Source organism: Alexandromys fortis, unplaced genomic scaffold, assembly GCF_014885135.2.
Source record: "Alexandromys fortis isolate MF-2015 unplaced genomic scaffold, M_Fortis_MF-2015_v1.1 scaffold_115, whole genome shotgun sequence".
Taxonomy (NCBI): domain Eukaryota; kingdom Metazoa; phylum Chordata; class Mammalia; order Rodentia; family Cricetidae; genus Alexandromys; species Alexandromys fortis.
Window position 1 is genome coordinate 3,171,087 of NW_026067989.1, and position 24,760 is coordinate 3,195,846.

At 42.4% G+C, this 24,760-nt stretch overlaps 1 protein-coding gene across 1 annotated transcript in view; it reads left to right on the forward strand.

Annotated features, from left to right (window-relative positions):
* The window catches only part of Cfap61 (cilia and flagella associated protein 61), a 231,495-nt gene that overhangs the window by 65,061 nt on the left and 141,674 nt on the right, over positions 1 to 24,760 (forward strand). The window contains exons 10-11 of the mRNA XM_050159553.1: positions 15,318 to 15,444; positions 17,941 to 18,018. Coding sequence (XP_050015510.1) covers positions 15,318 to 15,444; positions 17,941 to 18,018 — 205 coding nt within the window. The remainder of the gene's footprint in view (positions 1 to 15,317; positions 15,445 to 17,940; positions 18,019 to 24,760) is intronic.

A 24,760-nucleotide genomic window follows, 5' to 3' on the forward strand; every position in this document is an offset into this window, starting at 1 on the left:
TAACAGGAGATAGCAATCACTGATCATTAATATCCCTTAATATAAATGGACTCAACTCACCTATAAGAAGACATAGGCTAGCAGATTGGAAAGGAAAACATAATCCATCCTTCTGCTGTATACAAGAAAAAACATCAGCCTCAAAGACAGACATCTCCTCAGAGTGAAGGGTTGGAAAAAATTTTTTCAATCAAATGGACCTAAGAAGCAAGCGGGTGTAGCTATCCTAATATCCAACAAAATAAACGTCAAACTAAAATCAATCAAAAGAGACAAAGAAGGACATTTCATATTACTCACAGGAAAAATCCATCAAGAGAAATCTCAGTACTGAAAATCTATGCTCCAAATACATGGGCATACTCATATGTAAAAACTTCTTAAGTTTAAATCACACATTATATCCCACACACTAATAGTGGGAGACTTCAACACCCAACTCTCAGCACTGGATAGGTCTGTCAGTCAGAAAATTAACAAAAAAAAAAAAAAAAAAAAAAAAAAAGGGAACTAACATGTTATGACTCAAATGAACTTAACAGACTTGTATAGAACATTCCATCCTAACATAAAAGAATATACCTTCTTCTCAGCACATCATGGAACCTTTTAAAAAATTGACCACATATTAGATAACAAAGCAAACCTCAACAGATCTAAAAGTTGGAGTAACCCCATGTATCTTATCAGATCACCATGGCTTAAATTTAGAATTCACACTGTTTTTCCTTTCTTACTCTGTTGGCATAGAGCATCAGAAGTCCAAAGTGTCTCGGGAAAAGTCTGAGCTTCCAGCTCAATGGAAAGTTTGTTGTGACTCCTGGCAGGAGTGATCCCCTCTGGAACCAAAACTTCTAGGCCAGGAGAACTTAAGGTCAGGGGAACAGGAGGCAAATTTTTTCCTGCTGGTCCACTAGGCGTGATAATGGAACTATTTCCTTCTTAATTCCTCAATTCCTGGACCCATGGACCCTGGCCATGGGAGAAACTATACCATATATTTTACACTGATTCAAAGCATATATTGCCTTCTGGAGAACCCTGCCCTAGTCTTCCAGGTGACTGTCACCTACTTAGCTCTGTAATTGTGTCTTTAAAGACCATTCTTTCTTTCTATCAGACAAGTTGCTTCAGATGGTGGGGAACATGGTAAGACCAGTGGATTCCATGATTTTGGGCTTGTTGTATGTCTCTCTGGCTATGGCTATGAAGTGAGTTCCTTGGTTAGAAGCCGTACTGTGTGGAATACCATGTCGGTGTATAAGGCATTCTGCAAGTTCATGGAATGGTGTTTTTTTGCAGAAGTCTTACATGCAGGAAAGGCAAATGCATAACCAGAATAAGTATCTACTCCAGTATGGACAAACCATTGTCCTTTCCATGGAGGAAGTAGTGCAATGTAGTCAGCCTGCTACTAGGTTGCTGGCTGATCACCCCAGGGAATGGTACCATATCTGAGGCTCACTGTTGGTCACTGCTACTGGCAGATCTGTCACTCAGCAGCAGCTGTAGCCAGGTCAGCCTTGGTGAGTGAAAGTCCCGGTTGTTGAGCCCAATATAACCTCTATCTCTGCCACCAAGGACACTTTTTCATTGTGTCCACTGGGCAATGATAGGGATGGCTGGGGAAAGAGGCTGACTGTCCACAGAGTAGGTCATCCTGTCTACTTGATCACTGTACTCCTCAGCAGCTGGAGTCATCTTTTGCTCAGCATGTACATGGGACATAAGTATCTTCCCATCCTTTGCCCATTTGGAGAGACCTATCCACATACTTCTTCCCCAGATACTTTTCTTCTTATTTTCCCATCACGTCCTTTCCAAGTTCCCGACCATCCAGCCAATCCACTGGCTCTATCCCCCAAATCAGCAAACAATTGCACATATGGCCATTGCTCCTCCCAAAGAGAATGTATGACCCAGTGTACTGTCCGAAGGTCTGCCCAGTGCGAAGATGTCCCTTCACCAGTGTCTTTCAGGGTTGTCGCAGAAAGTGGTTGTAATGCTACAGCTGTCCTCTTCTGGGTGGTGCCTGAATAATGTGCAAAGCCATCAGTAAGCCAGGCCCGAGTCTTCTCTTCCTCAGTCAGTTGGTCACAGGGCACACCCCATGAAAATACAGGTGCATGCTTAGCAGCACGGAGTAGAAACCATAGGCATTTGGGCAGCTTCTTTGTTGTGGGATTTTCTTTTACTCCAGCCACACGTTGGTATGCCAAAAATGTTGCTGGATGTGTTCTTACTCTTTTACTCTTTACTCCGTTAGGGGCCCATCACCCAGCTCCCAAAGGAATCACGGAGTCTTAGTCTTAATTATAAATGCCTGGCTTTAGCTAGACTTGTTTCTTGTCAGCTTTTCTTAAATTATCCCAACTACCTTTTTCCTCTGGGCCTTTTCTTTCTGTTTATCTTACTTCCGCTCTTACTCTGTGGCTGGCCGGGTGGCTGGGTGCCTGGCACCTGATATCCTCCTTTCCTTGCTTCTTCATTTCTTCTTTTCCAGAGTTCTCCTTCTATCTATACTCTCTGCCTGCCAACCCTACCTATCCTTTTTCCTGCCTCGCTATTGGCCATTTAGCTCCTTATTAGACCATCAGGTGTTTTAGACAGGCAAAGAATCACAGCTTCACAGAGTTAAACAAATGCAGCATAAACAAAAGCAACAAACCTTAAAATAATACTCTACCACATTCTTCATGTAACTTGATTGTGTCTTCAGGACCCGATCAAGACTGATCACTATGTACTACTATTTGATAATGGATGGCTGCTATGTACATTCTACTTGATGGGCCAAATAAAACCCAGCTCATGATGGGCAGCTCAGGCCACGTGGTAACTTGGTGGCCTATTTTCAAATGGTTCTGTTTCCACTAAGGCCTGTTAACAGTCTAAACTGTCTCCTTGAAGGGGAATAGTTGTCTTCAGATAATGGTAGAGCTTTGCTCCAAAATCTCTAAGGTTTCTTCTGTGATTCACCTGTAGGGGTTTTCTTAATGCTCCAAACAGCATCCTTATGTGTCATTGACTCTTCAAGTGCCATTGGGCTTGCTGGATTATATGGCCCAAATGGTAGAGCAGCCTGCATAGCAGCCTGGACCAATTGAAGGACCTTCTCCTGTTCCAGGCACCACACAAAGCTAGCACCTTTCCAAGTCACCTGCTATCTGGGCTTGAGTAACACACCCGAGTGAGGAATGCACTGTCTCCAGAATCCAAATAGACCCCTAAACGTGCTTCTTCCTAGGCGGTGGGAGGGGCCAGGTGCAATCATTTATCCTTCACTTTAGAAGGAACATCTCTGCATGCCCCACACCACTGGACTCCTAAGAATTTCACTGAGGTAGAACACCCTTAAATTTTAGTTGAATTTATTTCCCATCCTCGGATGCACATATGTGTTACCAATGGATTCATCATGGTTGCTACCTCCTGCTCACTTGGTCCAATTAGCGTAATGTCATCGATATAGTGAATCAATTTTGTGGGAGAGACAGATGATCAAGATCCCTTCAAACTAAGTTAAGACACAGCATTGGAGAGTTAATATACCCTGAGGTAAAACTGTCAAGGTATACTGCTAGTCTTGCTTACTAAAAGCAAATTGCTCTGGTGGTCCTTATGCACAAGTACTGAGGAAAGGGCATTTGCCGGATCAATAGCTGTGTACTGTGTACCAGGAGCTGTGCCAGTCTGCTTAAGAAGGACACTGTATTTGATATAGCAGCTGCAATTGGAATTACTGCTTGATTTAATTTCCAACAGTCAATTGTCATTTTTCCGCAATCCATTTGTCTTCTACACTGGCCAGATAGCAGAGTTAAAGGGAGATGTGGGGACCTACACCACCACTGCATCTTTCAAGTCCTTGGTGGTGGCACTAATTTCTGCAGCTCCTCCAGGGGTGTGATGCTGTTTCTGATTCACTGTTTTCCCTGGCAGAGGTGTCTCTAAAGTCTTCCATCTGGCCTTTCCCTCACTAAGGAACTAATGTGGGAATTCTGCCAAATTTTAAGTATATCTGTCCCAAGTATACATTCTGGGACTGGGCAAATAACCACAGGATGAGTTCAGGGACACACTGGACCTACTATGAGTCATCTGACCTCCATAAGCTCTTTTTTTTTTTTTAATAACTGGAGGGTCACAATATTTCTTGCAGTTTCCTAGAATCAACTCAGAACCAGTTTCTAACAGACTCTGGGAAGTTCGATTGTTTCTTTCCCCCAGTATACAGTTACCCTTGTAATATGCCACAGGTCCCTCTGGGGAGAAAGGCTAGCTGTAAAACTCTTAGGCATTTTATCAAGTTCTTCCTCAGGGAAAACCCGACCTTCCCTTCATTTAAGGGGTTCTATGTCTGCAAACTGTTTCAAGTCAGAAAATTGGTTCCTGTGTCAAGACGCCCCTTTTCCATGATACAATGTAGCCTTTATTTGTTTGAGAATTTTTCAGCTCATACAGATCAAACAAAAATGCCTCAGGCTTCTCATCTGTTTCATGCCTGGAAACACCGTGATGGATTATCCAGTGCCAAAGGTCCATACAAGCCATGCCACTATAACAGTCGCTGTGTCTGTGCCGCCCATTACAGGTCAGGGCATTGTCGATATTGCGTTGTTTATGCTGCCCATTGTGATAACCGTGATCACCTTGCCCTTGGTGATTCACTGCTGCCACCGGCCTCTGCTACTTCGGGGCCCAGTTTAACCCATCGCATTAATTCATAACCTGAGCAGCAGCATTGCCGACCATAAGGTCTAGCACAAGGAAAAAAGGTGACAACAAAGCTCTGTAAATGTGTCAGAGCTCTTCTCGCCATTTTGCATCTTAGAGGGTTAGTGAAGGGCGGTTTCCTGGGGCCTCATCATCTCTTGGAACTTGGTTGTTGGTCTGATCTGGCTGCAGGGGAGGCTGGGAAACATAGCAAGAGTCATCTAGGTATGCTTCTAGTAAAATCACGCTTTCCCCACCATTGAAAGGCAGAGGAGGAAAACGACATTACACACACACATCACAGCCAGTGTTTGTCTTACGTGTATTCAGAAGTTCTAGAATGGTGTATGATTCTACTTAGCCAGGTACCTCTGAAAAACAGGACTGGAGGGTGATAAAGATAACTTTTTTATGATTTTTCATTAATAAACTTTGTGTTTAGAATAGTTTTAGGTTCCCTGAAAAAGTGAGGCGACATAAAAAGCCTTCCCACATCTCCCCTCTATGTCCCATTATTCTCATTTGGTACCAGAAGGCTACAATTGTTAACAGCTGATGAACAAACTGATACTTCGTTATCAACCAAAGTCCATAGTTTATGCTAGGGTTCCAGTTTAGCCTCTGTGATGGTCTAATGGTCAACTCAATGGAGTTGGAGTCAACCTATGAGACATAACCCTGGGCATGATTGTAAGGGCACTTGTAGAGCTATTTAATCCAGGGAAGACCCATGTTGAATGAATGAAGGAGCACTGTCCCATGGTCTGGGTCCTGAACTGAATAAAAAAGGAGAAAGCCAGTGAGTACCATATTCATCTTTCTCCAGTTCTGTAGTGTGAACATCATGTGACCAACTGCATCAGGTTCCCCCTGCCCTGTCCTCTCGCCGTGAAGGACTGCATCCTCTCAGATGACAAACTGAAATAATTCCTTCCTTCCTTTTCCTTTCCTTCCTTTTTCCCTCCCTCTCTCCCTCTCTCCCTCCCTCCCTCCCTCCCTCCCTCCCTCCCTCCCTCCCTTTCTTCCTTTTTCCTTCCTTCCTAAGTTGCTTTTGTCAAGCATTTTGTCAGAGCAATGAGGAAGTAACTAACATTGTGTTGTATATTCAGTGGATTTGGGGACACATATGCTGGCACCATTATAGTGTCACACAGAATAGTTTCACTGCCCTAAACCTCTGCACCCTGCCTGCTGTTCCTTCCTCCCCCTTAACACTGACACTCTCTGACCTTTTTACTCACTGTATTTTTTTTTTTTTAACCATTTCTAGAAAACTAGTTAGAATCCTACAATATGTCACCTTGGCAACTTGTCTTCTCTTACTTGGTCATGTGCATTTAACCTCCGTGTCACTTCATGATTTGGTGACTCACTTATTTTTAGCACCAAATAATATGCCAGCATCTAGACACTCTACAGTGTATTTTTCTGTTCACCCTCTAAGGAACACGTTTAGACCATTATGAACAAAGATGTAAAAGCATGCACATGCAGGGTTTTGTGTAGACCTACGTTTTTCAGCTTATTTGGCTGAGAGAGAATGGAACTGCTAGTTGCCATGATCACAGTATAGTTTACCTATACCGTCAGCATTTCTCAAAGAGTGGCCGGACCATTTTGTAACAACTGCTCTACGTCCCTGCCAAGCTTCGCTGTTCTCGGTATGGATTCGACCCTCGGAGCTGCTCTGCGGCATCACCACGTCCATGCTCTGAATGTGCAGCTCCCTAGTGATGGATGCCACGGGATCACTTTGTGTGAATGCATTTCAAATGCTTACCCTTCACCCACGTGACCTCTCTGGTGAGGTTTCTATTTAGATCTTTCCTGCCTCCTTTTACTCAGGTTGCTTATTTCGGTTTGACTTGAAGCAAATCACGGGCACCTGTTATTTCTCTAATAGAAAGTGTTAACTTGGTACCAAGTTAGCTAAAGTTCAAAGTTTACACTAACTGGGAGACTGTTTTCAGTTAGGCTGACGAGGGAGGGGGACTTGACCGGGGGAGGGGAAGGGAAATGGGAGGCGGTGGTGAGGAGGAGGCAGAAATCTTTAATAAATAATTAACAAATTAATAAAAAAAAGTAGCCAAAAAAAAAAAGAAGTAAAATAAAGGCCAATTCAGGAAGAGCTTCTGCCATTGATTTGCTCCATAAGCAGGCGGCGTGGCGATAGGCAGGACTTCAAAGTTTGCGTTTTAAGGGCCTTTGTTTCTTTCCTTTCTTCTGCTGTGGCCTCTCCTGTGTCTGCTCCATCTGCAGTTGGCTCTTATCACATTGGCATGGCTGCACCATTCTGGGCTGGCATCCATGGAGCACCACGGCGGGAAGGTAACAGGCTAATCGTGTGCTTTCGGTTCCAAAGGCCCGCGGCGGAGCTCCTCATTCATATGATAGAACACGCAGCACCAACTGTGTGCTTGTGCCAGCTCTAACCCAGGTGCTGGGGAAACATAAGTGACCCAGACAGACGGAAGGCCTGACTCTCATGGGGTCTGCATTCTAGCCAGACAAGGAAGACAGGAGTAAAGGAAAGAGATGAACTAGATAGCGGGTACATGAGGAGAAACGGGACGAGTACAGCGTGTGGCTAAGTGCCCAGTGGGGAGAGACCGCTGTCTTCACAAGGTGCACGGGAGAGGTGGCCTTGAGCAGAGGCACGACGGAGGCCACGCGGGCACGGCAAGGACACAAGGTCCCTGACACGTTCTCTTTTTATACCACGGTTTTTGCTTCCCTTCCCTTGACATTTGGAATGGATTGCTCCTGCTTTTATGTTGGGTTACTTTAAATTTCATGACCCCATGTTCTGGTCCCCTACCTCATTTCCTTCTTTGTCCCCTGGGAAATTATATTTGTTTCTATCATCCACCCTCGGGCCATGCTAGTGAGCACGGACACAGATAACTCGTCTGCTTGTGAGGGAGGGCCACCTCTTCTGTCAACAGATCCCACACCCCGCACTCCCTCTCATTTTCTCATTTTCTTATGATACCGGACGGGTCTTTAAATGAAAATATTTTCCTTGTATACTAATTACAAAGTTGTTTCCAAAGGTAGCCCTGGCTCTTATGTCATATAATAGATTGCTTTCTTACATTCCCTGGCTTGCCCATTCTTAACTTGCCCGCTGGCCTTTCTTCTTATCCCATCGTCAGTGCAGAACACATCTGGTTGACCTGGTAGCCCATTCCCTCTTGCTACCTTTCCATGCTGGGCTTTTCTGAAATCTGACATTTTTCCTTCACAGGAAGATATAGCAGACTTACTCCTCCAAATCATATTTACTGTGCTAGAAACACGTCACTTCTTGGCTAGGTCATACAGCCATTGTCAACATTACTCAGTAAATAAAGATGGCCTTCAGTGGTCCGCCTCTGAGAGATCCTGCCCTTCAATATATTTGTTGTATTTGCTTTTCTGCGAGTGGCTCCTACTTGTTTTGTTGCCATTTTTTCCCCTGTGATGTCATCGTCTTGCTCATTTCAGGCTCACGTTATCATGGCTGGTGGATGGTGATATCAAATCTGTCCTTTGTTCCTTGTGCCCTTAGTGGGCTTCGTTGAGTAGAATGCAATAGCAAGTTTGTCTGCTGGGGCCATTTTTGTTTGGGGCCTGGTTGCTCTCTTGTTTGTGCATGGCTCACAGTGAAGTCTTGCTGATTGTGGAGCTGTGTGAGGACGTTCGGCGAGGCTCAGGTCGCCTATTATTCTTTACATCTTTTGTGTCCCTTGATTGGCACCAAATTTGCCCAATTTTCTATGAGACAGGAACTGGAAAGACACACAAATATGTAGTTTCTGAAAGCCTTCATTCAGTTTGAAATAGAAGAGGATACATAGTAAATCTTTCTTTTTACTTTTCATACATTATTTTCCATTTTTTTTTATGTGTATAGTCAAACTGAATATCTCAAATTCTGGCTTTTAAAGCCAGATTGGCTTTTATTTTTTGTTCTGTTTTTAAGGAGATGGATAGAACATCTTGTGGTGAAAGCAGGTTACCAAGACTGAAAAACTTGTAATACCCAATGTGATAGATGAGGGAAAGTATCACTAATCTCGACTTTGAGTAAGGGTGCCCAAGAATTGTTTGTGAACCCTGAAGAAAAGAATAGTTACGATCATTATGGTCACTGAGTGTGCAGCTGTCTCTGGAAAGGTCGTGGAAGGCAGAAACAGAACAGAACAACCCAAGTGTTCTCCTTCCAGGTTGTACATAGCAAGGCTGAAAGAATAGGCCCTCGATAGTGGTCGTGATGAGAAGGAGAAAGTTCTCGGAGCTTATGGAGAGTTGAAAGTAGAATGACTCTTAGGCACATCCAGTGAACCACTATTTTCTGCAGCCCTGGGGACACTCCAGATGTTTCAGAGCCTTTTGTGATTGGCTGATGGAATGAACAATTTTGAGTAATGTCAATTTAATGATTGAGTTTTAGACAAATACATTTTAATTGGGAGCTTGCTCCCTTTTCATGTTTTCTAAATGCTCCGGTCAGTTTTTGTACAGAAGCGATTAGGATGTGCACCCTTGCCACATTTTATTTCCTTTCTGCCAGTCATAGGCCTCCCGTCTCATTCCAGTTAAAGCCAAAACAAACAGGCCACCTGCTGTTGCCAGAACCAGAAGCAGAAACAATGCAGAGGCCCCTGTGCGCTAAATCTATCTCCGCTTATTATTCTGTTTTGAGTCAGGGTCTCACTATTAGCTTACACTGGCCTGGAACTCTCAGTCGTCCAATCTCAGCCTTCTGAGTACAGATGTGTACTCTGCATCCCTCTCCCTCCTCCTTCCCTCCCCTCCTCATCTTCCTGAGTTAAAAACTTTTGGAAAATAGCTCTCGGGGGCCTGGAGATAGCAGTCAATAAATTGGTGAAACAGTTTAGCAGTGACACAAACACTGGCTAAATCCCCAGAACCCAAGTCAGATGATCCCAGCTCCAGGGAGGCAGAGACAGCAGTGGTCAAGGCTTAAAGGCCAGCCAGGTCAATTTAACTGCTGAGCTTGTTACCAGTGAGAGACCCAGGCTCAAAGGAGGCAAATGATTATCTTGAGGGATAAATATAAGGCAGGCGTGTGGAACAGCTCCACCCATGAAAAATACACTGTGAGTATATTAGTATTTTTAATTTTCTAATAAGACATATTAATGTACAAATTTAAACTAGGTACAACTAAATTTCAGTATTTATCATATAACCTATTACATACACAACTTGGTTTCAATGTATGCTCAGCATGAAAGCATTGAGCTGTTTTGTAGTCTTGTGAATCAAAACCCAGTTGACAGAGTACCAACAAAGTTTGAGTAGCCACATTTCAAGCAACTAGAGAGTCCTGTGTCAGGCAGAGTTGCCCATACCTCCTCCTGCTGGAATTTTAGGATCACATAAAAATTGTCAAGTGTTCCTCTTTGCTGAATATAAATAACAGTCACGTGAGCTTCTTGGTCTAATGCAAAAAGGCTGTGTCACCCGATCCTATTTCTGTGGACAGAGGAGAGAAATGATGTCTGTGATTTGTGACACCTGAGAAAAAACTCCAAGTCCCATTGAGCCCTTACTCAGTGCCACTGTAGGCTAGGAGAAGCCCTTACTCAGTGCCACTGTAGGCTAGGAGAAGCCCTGGCTTTCAAAGTAGGCCATGGTGTGGCCTGAGCTGGGAGCTGGGAGGAAGATATTTGTACTGGCCAGTTTTATGACAACCGGACCCAAGCTAGCATCATCAGAGAGGAGGGAGAGTCAGTGGAGAAAATGCCTCTTTAAGATCAGTCTGCTGGCAAGCCTGTGTTGGTGGCCCACTGTAGGGGGCGCCACTCCTAAGCTGGTGATCCTGGCTTCAATTAGAAAGCAGGCTGGGTAAGCCATAAGGAGCAAGGCAGTAAGCAGCACTCCTCCATGGCCTCTGCAAAGCTCTTAACTCCAGTTCTTGCATTCATTGAGTTCCTGTCCTGACTTCTTTTAATGATGAACAGTGACGTGGAAGCCTACGACAAATAAACCCCTTCTTCTCGGAGTTGCTTTTGGTCAATGTGTTTCATGACAGCAGCAGAAACCCCAACTATGACAGTTATTTGTATTCATTTACCTTTCTGCTCCCGCTGCACACTTTATAATTCTAACACTTATCATAGTCCTAAAGGCATGCCATACGCATGGGACGCTCTGACTGTTTCCACCCAGGCTGTGCAATTCATTCCCTTGGCAGCCGCTGTCCATCGGGAGCTGTTCTAGCTATAGCGTTGCTGCAGAGGCAGGAATTTTGTCTTTGAACTCACGTTCTAATAGACAGGGAGGAATGACCCACAAAGCAAAGAGAAGGGAAGAAGTGCACAGAGAGAAATAGGACAGAGAATGTGAGGGGTCAGAGCTAGGTGGCATAGCTCCTACGGTGATGTCTGTATACACCGTTGGTATCCAGGTAGGTCCGGGTTCACCGAGCTGAGAGGTGAGGGTTTCGGGTGAGAAATGATGAGGGAGCACAAGGGTTGAGTTTGGGGACTAGTACGGGGTCTGAAAGGCGAGGCAGGGAAAGAAAGAAGCCCACAATTTGGAGACAGGTTAGAGGTACGAGATCCAGAGAGAAAGTGTGAAGAAAGACCCAGGAGAGGAGAATGGTTGGAGTCCTCGAAGCCACTCTGTGATTTTGGCTTGTCACTCCACGCAGTGGGCGAGATAACTGATGTTCTCACTCAGGGTCTGTGGATGGAGTCGAGGTGGAAAATCACATCCTTGATTTTCACAAAGCTGTACTTGAAATCCAGCATCTCCTTCCATTGTGAAAGGAGGCGGCAGTCCACAGTGGTGTCACCAGCCCCTGCTGCTTCCTCTTCGTTTTCCTTCAATACTGCAGCTTCGGGTATCTGCAGTTGTCACTCATTACTTACGCGCACCAGTGCAAAATATGAGAGCAATCAATAGACCGCTGCTTAATCACAACGATTTAAGTTCACCTGTTGTCATTCTCTGTGTCTTGTTTTAGACACTCAGAAACAGTATTCTGAGGAGAGCCTTGGGCATAAGAGGTCATGAACTCCGCCATTACTGGGATTAGCACTGTAGAGTCAGGCGCTAGGACTCGGGATTTTAGAGGTGTCACCCTGGCATCTCCGTTGAGGATGGGTTGGGGGAGATAGGGGGAGCATGCCGAGACATGGGGTGCTCCTGTTGTAGCATCCCAGCGGTGGTGGAGTAGGGATAGCCAGGGTGAGCGATGGAAATGGTTGGAGTCAGGTGTATTTTTAAAGGGCCAGTCCATCTGGCGTGTGGCTGAGACGGGGTATGCAGGAACGCCGAGAGGAAGCTGGTGATTCGGGCCTCAGCTGCTGGAATGCAGAGCTGCTGCCCACTCAGATGGAAAGGGGCCGCGGATGCCAAGTTTGCTCACGTTGAAGCAGTAGCATCCTTCAGATTAAGCGTATCCAAATTTTGTACAATATTTCACATCAGTTTCTATTAATTTTCACTTCAGGAACCTGAAACTGTTTTGGCAAAAACCTGGTGACTTGGCATTGCTCTCTACTGAGATTTTACTTTATCAAATAAAAGTTGTTTTTCTCATAGGGACTTCAGCCTTAAGTGCTAATTCATCTGCTAATTATATAACCACATCATTTTGGTTTGATATTAGTTGCCATTGCCATTCCCTTCTTTGCCTTTTTAACTCTCTTTGATATTTCATACATATATACACATAGACTATCATGCATACAATAATAGCTTCTTGAGATGCAATTAATATAGCACAACGTTCTCGCTTAATTGAATAATTTCGTGGTTCTTAGTGGATATACCATGTTGTGCACTCATCAGCTCTGTCTGTTTTCATTTTTTGTCACCTCTTAGCCTACCCACGCCCATTGAACAGTCAGCTGGTCACCTTGTCCCCACAGCTGACCGGTGTCCTTTCTACCTCTATAAACTTGCCTATTCTGGGCCGTTCATAGAATTGAAACAGCACAATGTGTAGTGTTTTACACATGACCTTTGTTGCATGTAACATACCTTACCACTTCTTTCCCTTCCGTGGCTGAATAACTCCACTGTGTACGTATGCCGTGTTCTAAGTATGTGTCGGTTGATAGACATTTAGGTTTTCCTTTGGGGTGTTGTGACTAAGGTGTTATGAACATTTTGTAGGACATTGTTTTCATTTCTTCTATTTCCCTAATACATTTGACTTTTTTTTTTAAACATTTACACCTTTAATCTATCAGAACTAGATTTTTGGGCAAACTGTCCATATCAGAGCCAAGTTCTCACCTTTGTCTTAAAGATTGCTTATAATTATGATTGAGGTGATAGTAATTGATCAGGTTTTAACCAGATCATTGTACACACACACACATATATATATATATATCCTTGCAAATAAACCCTTTTCTTTATAATATGTAACCATGCATTACAATTTAAGCACAGATAATTGTTGTATGAGGCTGTTTGTTTGTTTCTGGCTGCTCAGCCCTGAAATAACCACACAGAAACTGCATTAATTAAATCACTGCTTGTCCTATTAGATCTAACATCTTATTGACTAGCTTTTACATCTTAATTTAGCCCATTTCCATTATTTTATATTTTACCACGAGGCTCGTGGCCTACTGGCAAGGTTCCCGCATGTCCATCCAGTGGCGGCACCATGGCTTCCCCTGACTCCGCCTCCTTTCTTCCAGCATTCAATTTAGTTTTCCCTGCCTAGCTTTACTCTTCCCTATTACAGGCCTAAGACAGTTTTTTTTTTTTTTAAATTACCAATGGTCTTCACAGCATACAGAGGGGAATCCCATATCAGATGTTCACCACAAATAAGAGTTAATTACATTAGAATTGTTTATTATTAAGAAGAGTAACATTGATCTGTTTAGTAATAAAACTGAGTAGAGAGAACAAGATATAAGGTTATTTATATGACACACAGACCCATTACAAAATAAAAATATGGAACTTGTCTGGATGTGGGGAGCAAAATTTTCTTTCTGTGGGATGACTGTTCCAATCCTTGGCACACTCTACCCCAAGATAAACTAAAATTATTTTATTTTATTAAAATAAAAACAGCATGGGTAAGGTCACCAACCATATGAAACCTGACTCTGCTTACCAAGGGAGGGAGCCATGACCAGAGAGACTCCACAGGTCATGCACCCGATCCGCAACTCTCTCCATGTCCATGCCCCATCCCCTGCTTCAGGTAAATGATGGCTTTAGCCAAGTCTTTGCCGCACCCTTCACATGGTTCTCCATCTGATGTCCAAGGTAGATCTCGGTTGTCACTATTTACAAAGAGAGGCGTTAGTGAGGATGGGGTGGTGAAGTAGGGAGCAGGTGGGAGGAGACTCGTCAATGAACAGACAGAAGGAAGTGAGAATCGAGTATAAGCCATGGCCCCTAACCCCTAGACATGCTCTTTTGTCTCACTAAACTTTGCTTGAAGATACAAAATTACAGATGAACATGTTAAGAGTCCTAAGATGTTGACCTCAGAGAATTAAGCTCCAAGGATGAGAGCCTTTACGAGGTGCAACTTTGGCTGGCTTTGTAGGGAGCATTCACAGAAAACCAACCCCAGGCATTGTAATTTCTCCAGCATGAAACGCTTCTTTTGTTTTTCATTTGGGAGAGATTGTAAGAGCCAGAGGACCAGAAAGCCTGCAATGAGATCATGTTTCTTAGAAATGATGGAAGCTACATCCATGGACCTTGACAACATGGCTGCTTAAATAAGACCTGAACGATGAAGATGCTGATAGTCAGGCTATTGTGGAAGGGGGAAACGTCAGAGACTCCTCCCCCCAGATAAAGAGCTACAGGCAACTCATTAATGACAGCTGAGAAGAGAGAATTAGCCTCTCCCAAGGATGAGCCCCTTATTGTTATCCAACTCCAAGTGGTCATCTCTGAAATCATACACATACACACAATACTAAATGGACTCAACAGGTCATACTTATGTAACTATGTATTTGTACGTATGCATAAAAGCAACCAAAAAAGTGGCAGTGAATTTGAGAGTGAGCAACTGTGTTTGGAGGTACATAGAATGGGTGGGAGGGAGGAAAGGAAAAGAAAATAGTTATGTAATAATTTTAAATTTGTTTTTTTAAATTTGGGAGAGGCATTTTAGCTCTCTGTATGCAATGTGAAATAAAGTATGCTGAATATTTTAAATTATACGTGCTAAATTATAAGTATTTGCCAGGTGGTGGTGGTAGCACATGCCTTCAATCCCAGCACTCAGGAGGCAGAGTCAGGCGGATCTCTGTGAGTTTGAGGCCAGCCTAGTCTATAGGAGCTAGTTCCCGGACAGGCTCCAAAGCTACAGAGAAGCCCTGTCTCAAAAAACTAAAAAAAAATTATATGTATTTAAATTATATATACTTAAAATGTAACTTCGTACTGTCATTGGTTTGTAATATCAATGATTTTATTCTTTGTACTTTTTGCTTACTTTTAGGTATTCTTGAATGAGGAGAGTTATTTTTATAAACTTTTATCTATGTAACCTCAATGTTACATAGATATACATGATCAGATATTATTTTATGTAAGTGTGATATTATTTTAGTACTATAACCAAGAAACCTATCTCCGTTCTTGTCCAGGTCCATTAAGATAAGATTAGCCAGTTTTGTGGATACCACCGGTGTTGAAAACCTTGTCAGCACCCTCATGCTGAGTAGACAGATACTGGATGATTTCTCACAGTACATTGAGGCTTGCAGAGATCCCGTAAGTACTGCTGGTGGCTGCTATAGCCCCATTTTCCCAGGCCTTAGGGACCATTATGACCCATGAAGGTTTGGGTCTGAAGCTTCCTTGAGCATCACTTAGAGAATCCTGTTGGGGGTGAGGAGCATCAGAGGTGGGGTGAGGGGTTGACATATCTGCCTGTCACCATGGAATGACAGCTTAGGAATCCATGGTATCTGATGTCCATCTCAGGAGCAGTGGGCACCAGACTTAGGGTAGTGGAGCTCCGTTTTAGTTGCGTTAGATGCAGGACCTTTTCTGAGCTAGCTTGAGGTTTCGAGGGCTAGATATAAGGATGATCTTCTGTGGTCAATCTTTGACCTTCTCTAGCATAATAACCTGTATGTGAGCCATGGAAAAAAACAGGCTGGTGTCAGTCTACATGTTAACCCTGAGTGAGGCTGGTGTCAGTCTACATGTTAACCCTGAGGCCTTAGTGACTGCCAGTTGACTTCACTAGACATGCAGGTAGCCAAGAGGTTGCAGATGCATGCTGCAACTTATCCAGTATGCTTGATTTTGAAATGATTTTTTATCAAACTGTGACCAAGAAACATTTTAGTGGGTTTTACAATTGAAATACCCTATGTACATTTGGCCTGTTTCTGGACAAAGACTGTCCCCACTTGTCGCTGGTCCCCTCAAAACTCCATTCAGAAACTTTTTCCCAGGTTAATACCTCTGCTTCTAAACTCAGAAATTAGTTAAAACTGCTTCTGAAATTTATGGAAAGAAAATCATACAGTTTTTTTCCTGGTGTGGAATGCCTTTCCTCAGCAATATGCTTGTGAGATTGGTTTGCATTATGACAAAATTATTTCCTCACATGACTGTTTGTGGGCCTACAGTTATCTCTTCATTTAGATCAGAAGGGGAAGCTAGAAGCAGTTTAAGGAAGAGCCTTGATGAAGCAGTAACACATTTAACTCTGTCGACTCACCACACTTGAGATTGGATTTTAGCATCCTGCGACATGTCTCTGGTGCATTCTGAAGCATGTTGAGTGTTTGAGGGGAAAAACGCCTCAACCAATGCACGAAATGCGCTTGGGCCACCTGCCATTTTTTATAAAATTCCATTTTCACTTGAAAAAAGAAAAACTGCTTCTTTTTTTGGACCTGGGTATTTAACTAGCCTTTCTTTAAAATTAATAACACGAGCCTGTCAACCTGATAAAACGAGAATCACTTGCCCCCTGTGATAAGATCTAGTCAGGAAAGAAAATAGAAAATGAGAAAATCAGTAGCTGCCATCCTGAGCTTGATAGTTGTGCAATGCCTAGGGCAACGTTTCCTATGACATCAGTGATGTCATGAGATTGGGAAATCTGGGTAGCTTGATGAGTCAGTATTTTCTAATTAACATTGTACGGTGTTATCAAAGCATATGTGACTAAACGTGTAAGAGTCAGTAGAAACAAACGCTTGGGTTTTAGCGCAGTAGTGCATACAGTGTTCATCAGTAGGGTTGTCGGATGACGTGTTGCAGCTAGCTCCAGGCACTACCAGCTGTGGAGTCTCAGAGGCTAGCCACAGTTCCCTGGAAAGATGCCTGGATGCTTGTCTTTTCTAACTATATGTTGTGAAGACAGATGAGATTCTTCATATATTTGCATCAAACAGCATTTTGCAGCAGGTTGGCTATAAAAGCAGATGTGCAGATTCTGCTGTCCACTAAGCCAGATCAAAGAGATTTGCAAAAGCAGAAAACAATGTCACTCGAAATATTTGTGTTTAGGAAAATATAAGGTTTCTTTTGATGAAAAATATAATTTATGTCTAAAAATTGTTTTACATAAAATCTATATTTTATGTAAAAATAAAATAAAATCATTATTGCTTTTAAATAAAACAGCTAGTTTAAATTTTCATTTTACTAGTGAATTTTTAAAGCAAACTCATGTCTTTTCAGCTTTAATTTCTAGTAGGAATTTCTTTGGAGTCCTCACTGAGTTGATGTCCTGAGGTCATAAAAGTTGGGAAGCGCTTGTGTAGAAGCAGCTTCTGTGTAAAAGGGACTGAGGTTTGAATCATGGACTCATGCCTCGTGAGCTCACTCACCCAGTTTCCTAAGCCTCGTTGTCTTGTAAATAAAATAGATGGGATAATAATTCTGACATCATAGGTGGGTGGCCCTTGGACTTCCCACAGGGCAGGGAACCCTGATTGCTCTTTGGACTGACAAGGAAGGGGGACTTGATCGGGGGAGGGGAGGGAAATGGGAGGCAGTGGCTGGGAGGAGGCAGAAATCTTTAATAAATAAATAAATTAAAAAAAATAATTCTGACATCAGAGCGTGGGGCTGACGATGAAGCAAGCCATGAGCGTAGCACCTGGAGTTGTAAATGTTGCCGAGTGTTGGTTCTGTTACCGTGGTGACTGCATCCCAGTCATGGATGCCCCAGGGGCTGATTTCAGAGACCTTGGTGGTGATGCTCTCTCCAGGGTCTTAACAAAACGCCCGTTTCCTTTGCAGGATGGAACAGCTCTGCAGGTGTTTGTAGCTGAAGTTGCAAACCAGATAGTTGGCATTGCTGTGATCAGAAAAGAAATGGTAAGTTAGGAAGCCGCCATTCATTGTGATTGTGACTTTCTATATATCCATGAATCAGCCTCTTTGAAGGTTTTTACTGGTCATGAACCTGTCTCCCACTTGGCAGCCTTTTGAGACTCTCTTTTTTAAAGTTAAAAATGTTTGAAATTGTCAGATGGAGTTTTGTGCCACTTTAATCCCAGCCTTGATAGGAGGAGGGAGGACAGGGAAACTGAGGTGTCTATATCTGGCTGAGCTCACACTTAACCCACTAGGCTTTTAAATGTGGTCATTTCTCCAGGGTGCTCTCTCTGTGGATTGTTGGGACCAGTCTTCCACCTAGTCCACTCACCGAGGCCACTAATGGTTTGCAGTCCCTGCTAATTTCCTTTACACCCTCCTCATCTCTGTAAATACTCCCTCTCATGAGCCTCCCTCCAACTATTCTAATTTGAACATACCATCTGTCTCCTGCTATGGCCCTTCCCCCATATACTCTAAGACATTCATGGTTTTTTCTACATATTTTATAATATTTTTCTTGGTACTATATGTAGATACTTCTTCTTGTACTTTCTAGATGTTTGCTTTACGATATAGGAAGACCACAAAGTTTTGTATATTAATCTTGTACTCAATTACCTTTTCTTTTTCACTCTGAGAGTTTAAACAATAGCTATCCACAAACCCAGCTCTATAGAAGGTACTTTTATTTTATTTTTTTTGTATGTTGAGACTTCCCTTGTGGCCAAGTATATGGTCAATTTTGGAGAAGGCTCCATGAGTTTACTGAGAAGGAATATTCTTTTGTCTTTGGGTGAAGATATCTGTTAGGTCCATTTGAATCATAATGTTTGTTAGTTATATTATTTCTCTGCTTAATTTCTGTCTGATAGACCCGTCCATTGGTGAGAGTGGGGTGTTAAAGTCTCCCACTATTATTGTGTGAGTTTCAATGTGTGAGTTAAATTTTAGTAATGTTTCTTTTACAAATGTGGGTGTCCTTATATTTGGAGCATAGATGTTCAGAATTGAGACATCGTTTTGGTGGATTTCCCCTTTGATGAATATGAAGTGTCCTTTTCCATCTTTTTTAATTTGGTTGGACATCTATTTTGATAGATATTAGGATAGCTACACCAACTTGCTTCTTAGGACCATTTGGTTGGAAAATCTTTTCCCAACCCTTAACTCTGAGGTAATGTCTATCTTTGATGTTGAGGAGTGTTTCTTGTATGTAGCAGAATAATGATAGATCCTGTTTTCATATCCATTTTATTAGCCTGTATCTTTTATTGGCAAATTGAATCCATTGATATTAAGAGATGTTATTGATCAGTGATTGTTAAATCCTGTTATTTTCTTGTTGTTGTTGGTGGTAGTGTATGTATGTGAGTGGGGGTATGTGTGTGTGTGTATTTCCCTTCTTTGTGTTTTGCTGATATGAGATTATTTATTGCCTGTGTTTTTGTGGGTGTAGTTAATTTCCTGGTGTTGAAGTTTTCCTTTTAGTACCTTCTGTAGAGCTGGGTTTGTGGATAGCTATTGTTTAAATTTGACTTTGCCATGAAATATCTTGTTTTTTTCTGTCTATGATTATTGATGGTTTTGCTGGGCATAGTAGTTTAGGCCTGCAACCTGGACTCTTAGTGTTTTCAAGACACCACTCCACAGGCCCTTCTGGAATTTAGTGTCTCCATTGAAAAGTCAAGTATGATTCTAATATGTCTGCCTTTATATGTTACTTGGCCTTTTTTCTTTGCTGCTTTTAATTTTCTTTCTTTGTTCTGTTGACTCTTTCCAGAATTCTCCTGTTCTCATTGCCCTGCCTCTATTTCCTGCCTGGTCATCCTGCCTCTACTTCCTGCCTGGCTATTGGCCAATCAGCATTTTATTAAAAATAACACAAGTGACAGGATAAATGACCATTATCCTACAGAACTCCACCCTTTTAAAAAAACAAGAACTCTGAATCTAATACCCTTTGTTTAGCTTTTCTCCTGACCATTATCCATAACAACTTGTAACCAACATTCTAAACAAAGAAAACTATCCATAGTCCATTTTTGGGGAATGTGGGCATAGTTTTTCAGGCTACTTTTTGCTGATTGGGGATGATGATAATCTTATGGGGACCTAAAGAAAATTCAGAATTATAATCAAGTCATGACTGGAGTATCCTGTGAGGTTTGATCATCTCAGGAAGCAGTCTTGAATCTTTTCTAGATGTAGAACTCAGACATCTGGGCCACCCATTCCTACTGGAGATTTCTCAGGTGGTCTTTCCTTGATCAAACGTGATTTTTCTTACTCAGAATGAATCCAGAGCCTCTCATCTCCTGTGAAAACAAAAGCAAAATCTCTTCTCCAAAGTAACATACCTTTTGACTTCAATTATGAAGTCAAGGCATCTTCAGAATACCTATCCTGAATTAATTCAGCAGCATTTATAAACAAATATTGTTTAGTAGTGGTTGTTCCTTCCTCAGCCATTAAACAATTTAAAGAGAACATAATAACATACAGTATCTAGATTCTCTGTGTGTTTTCCATCTTTATGTGACTTTATTTTAAACTCTATTTTTTTATTTTTGTTTTTAATTTTTGTTTTTTTGAGACAGGGTTTCTCTGTGTATCTTTGTCCTGGAACTCACTCTGTAGACCAGGCTGCCTCCCAAGTACTGGGGCTGAAGGTGTGTGCCACCACACCCAAGTACTCTTTTTTTATTTTAAGGACTTTATCCTTTTTTTTTTTAATTTTTCTCCCAAGCCTGCATATATTTTAAAACACACAGTAAACTTTTTAGAGGGTTTTTCATCTTTGAATCTATCTTTACTGTATATCTTTCTTTTTCTGACCACTTGAGTCTTTAATTTGCTAAGCGATATGGCTAGGATTAAAGCCATGGCTTTGACGGCTGGATCCAGCCCATTCCTTAGCTTTCTGAGATTCCAGCCTCATGGCAGAGGTACGGACTGGAGCTATGTTTATTGCCACAACTCAATGGTGTTTCAAGGTCCATGCTACCACCAAAAAGCATGCGGTCAGCTTTTCATCAACACCATTTAAGTGTTTTGTGGCAGGACCTCTTAAAAGAGCTGCAAGGTTTCATTCTAATGCTGAGTCAGGAAGCCTCTCTTAAATGAGAACACTTGCCTCTAGCAAGCAGAGCCCACCTGAGAAAGTGTTGCTATCAGTAAGCCATGCTTTACTCTATTCTGTCTAGAATTACTTCCCAAGCTCTCTCAGGCTTTATGTGGATATAATTGTCCCTGTGGGTGCCATTCTGTTGACTGAGGTTTCTGTCCTGTCCAGTTCCTGCAGTTGTAAGTCCCAAAGAAATCACACAGAGGTCTACATTAGTTAAAAACTGATTGGCCCATTAGCTCAGGCTTCTTATTAACTAATTCTTATAACTTACATTAGCCCATAATTCTTGTCTGAGTTAGCCACGTGGCTCGATCCTTTTCAGTGAGGCAGTAATATCTTGCTTCCTCTGAGAGTGGGTCATTACTAGAGACTGGGCTTCCCTCTTCTTAGAATTCTCCTGTTCTCATTGCCCCGCCTCTATTTCCTACCTGGTCACCCTGCCTATACTTCCTGCCTGGCGACTGGCCAATCAGCATTTTATTAAAAATAACGCAAGCGACAGGATAAATGACCATTGTCCCACAGCATTGTTTTCCATGTTTAGTGTTTTTATTATTATGTAGTGAAGGAATTTTCATTTCTGACTCAATCTATTTGGTGTTCTGTAAGATTCTTACACCTTTATAAGCATGTCCTTCTTTAGGCTGGAAATTTTTTCTATGATTTTGTTAAATATCTTCTCTGGGTTTTTGAGCTGGGTTTCTTCTCCTTCTTCTATTCCTGTTATTCTTATGTTTGGTCTTTTCCAGATTTCCTAGATGCTTTGTGTTAGGAATGTTTTAGATTTGACATTTTCTTTGACAGATGAATTTATTTCCTGTATTGTGCCTTCAATGCCTGACATTCTATCTTTCATCTCTTGTATTCTGTTGGTGCTGTTTGCATCTATAGTTCCTGTTTGCTTACCCAAATTTTCCATTTCTAGGATTTCTTCATTTTGTGTTTTCTTTATTGCTTCTATTTCCACTTCAGGTCTTGAACTGTTTTCTTCACCTGATTGTTTTTTGTTGGCTTTCTTTTAGGTATTTATTGAGTCTTTCCAATTTTTGTTGTTTGTTTTTTTCCTCTGTTTCTTTAAGGGACTTTTTCAGATCATCTTTAAGACATCTATCATTTTCATAAAGTAAGTTTAAGGTCAACTTTTTGTGCTTCAATTGTGTGGAGTTGTTCAATTCTTGCTGTTGTAGGATAACTGGGCTCTGGTGACACCATATTGCCCTTTCTGTTATTTGTGTTATTTGATCGTGTTCTTACACTGGCATTTAGGTATCTAGATTTAGGTGATACAGCTGCCCAGGCTGTGGGCCCTAGTGTGGAGCCCAGGGGATGCAGTGCAGTCTGCTTTTGATGGCAGGCTTTGAGAAGTATTAGAGGGCAGTAAGTGCTGTCTTACCTGGGGTTCCTAATAAATGCATTTCTTACTTGTTACTTGAAGATATTTTCTTGACATTAGTTTTCTGACCTCTTCTAATTCTGTCTCTGACTATGATTTCGATATATCCAGGTCTTCTTTTGGAATCTCTCTCTCTCTCTCTCTCACAGTTCCTATATTTAACTTCCATGCCTTTCCCTTATTCACTTACAGTTTCTTCTCGATATTAAATTATGTTATAAGCAATATTTATTTCGGGGACCTACGAAGGCATTACATTGATTTTGAAAAGTCTCCCCTGTCATCTGAATTATCCTTTTCCTCACTGTAGCAAGTCATGTTTCTCCCCTCTTGTCTGTCGTATTAGTGTCTCACAGTCTGTACCATGAATGAAAGATTGAATCGCCAGTGTGGGTGGCAGGCACGGATGTGACTCTCCACTTCTTCTCCACTGATACTGGCAGGGCTACCCACCTGACCAACCAGGAGGTGGGCATCCATTCTTTCGTTTCCACTTGTACTCTGGATGTAGTAGCAATAGGCAGGCAGGAACCCCAGTGTGGACCCAGAGAAGAAGGTTTAACCACGCCATAAAGTTTCCTTTCACGGTGACACTGCCTTACACGCTGGCCTCTCTTCTATCCCAGTATTCCTTTTTGAAAATTTAAATAAAAAAATCTAAATAAAAAATGTTCTTGTTATTTTAAGGGACTTGGGATGAGAATAAAATTAGATGCACGTGGCCCATCTGCTGTTTTGAAGTTAATGACCCCCATTAGCTCCCTGCCTTTTCCTTTTCAATGATTTCTCAGTCTTGCCTATATCACTCTTTTTATGTTATAATGAGCAATGTTTCCTGGGTAATTAAAGTCTTGTGGTATAAAAGCCATTCCAGGGTCAATGAAGATTGAAAGGCTGCCAGAATTGCTCTGGGGTGCCACCACTTGCTGGGTGGTTGCAATTTCTGCTATACTTGGGAACAGAAGCTGGGTGCTGGCGGGCTAGGGAGGGGACATTTGTATACATATTGAAAGCTGTCCCAGCTTGCTGGTCACAACTTAAGCTGAGTTCTTCATATTCTTCAGTCTCTGTTCTTGAAACTGTATTTTTCTCATCTGTATTTGGTTTGATCATTTGGTGTGGCTGTTATTTATACTATGTTTGGATTTGCACTCAATGGGTTTACAGTAGAGACTTGGAGGCCATATTTGTCAAAAATGAATTTTCCTGTCATCAGGGACAGTCACATGCACTTTGGATTATCCCTCTTCCTCCCCTGCTCTCAACGGTGCACACTAGAGTGGTGAGGGAGGCCAGGCTGCACAGTACACAGTTAGCACGCATGAGTCCTGATGCCACTGTCGTGTGAAGAGACAAAGGCCCATGAAGACAGGAGCACCGTGCCCAGGATTTTCCTCTCCGAGGAAACATTCCTGAGTTCCTTAAATTACCTCCCATTGCATAAACCCTTATGTGTCACAGGAGCAGAGGGAGGAATGCCATACCCCATTAGGGTTCTTTCTTCCCAGCCAAGTTGTGTACTAATGGGTATAACTCCGAGATGGAATATTTCTCCACTAGCAGGTGATCGGTAACAACTCCAGGAAACCAGGGAGCCTGTCTACTGACTCTTAGATACTTGTGCTCAGCACTTGCCCTGACTCATTGGAGCTCCTCGTGTCCAGAAAAGTGCTGAGACTGCTATGCCGAATCTGACCCGGCACTAAGGCTTGCCAGGTTGACAGCAGCCAAAGACATAAGAACAAAACTAGTTAACCACCTTCCACAGACAGATACCCGAACAAGCACACACTTTCTTTTTTAAGAGGCAGTAAGCCAAGCATGGCAGTGTCTGTAAACCTGTAATCCCAAAACTCAGAAGGCTGAGGCAAAGGGATCACTAGTTCCAGGCTAGCCTTGCTTACGTAGTGAGTTCAACGTGAGCCTGAGCTCCCATAGAGAGACCCAGTCTCAATAACCAAGGGCTGTGGATGTAGCTTAGGGGTAGAGCATTGGCCAAGCATGCGCAAGACGCTCAGCTCAACCCCAGTGCTGCAAACACAATTAAAGACAAGACGATGAATAGTGGAAGAAACACACTTTTCACTATTGCACTTGAAGAAATTTTTAAAATTTCTTTTTTTGTGTGTGTGTTTATCCATATGTGGGTGCATATATATGTGCATGCATGGGGAAGCAAGAGCACAGCCTTAGGTGTTGTTTCTCAGGAGCCATCCACC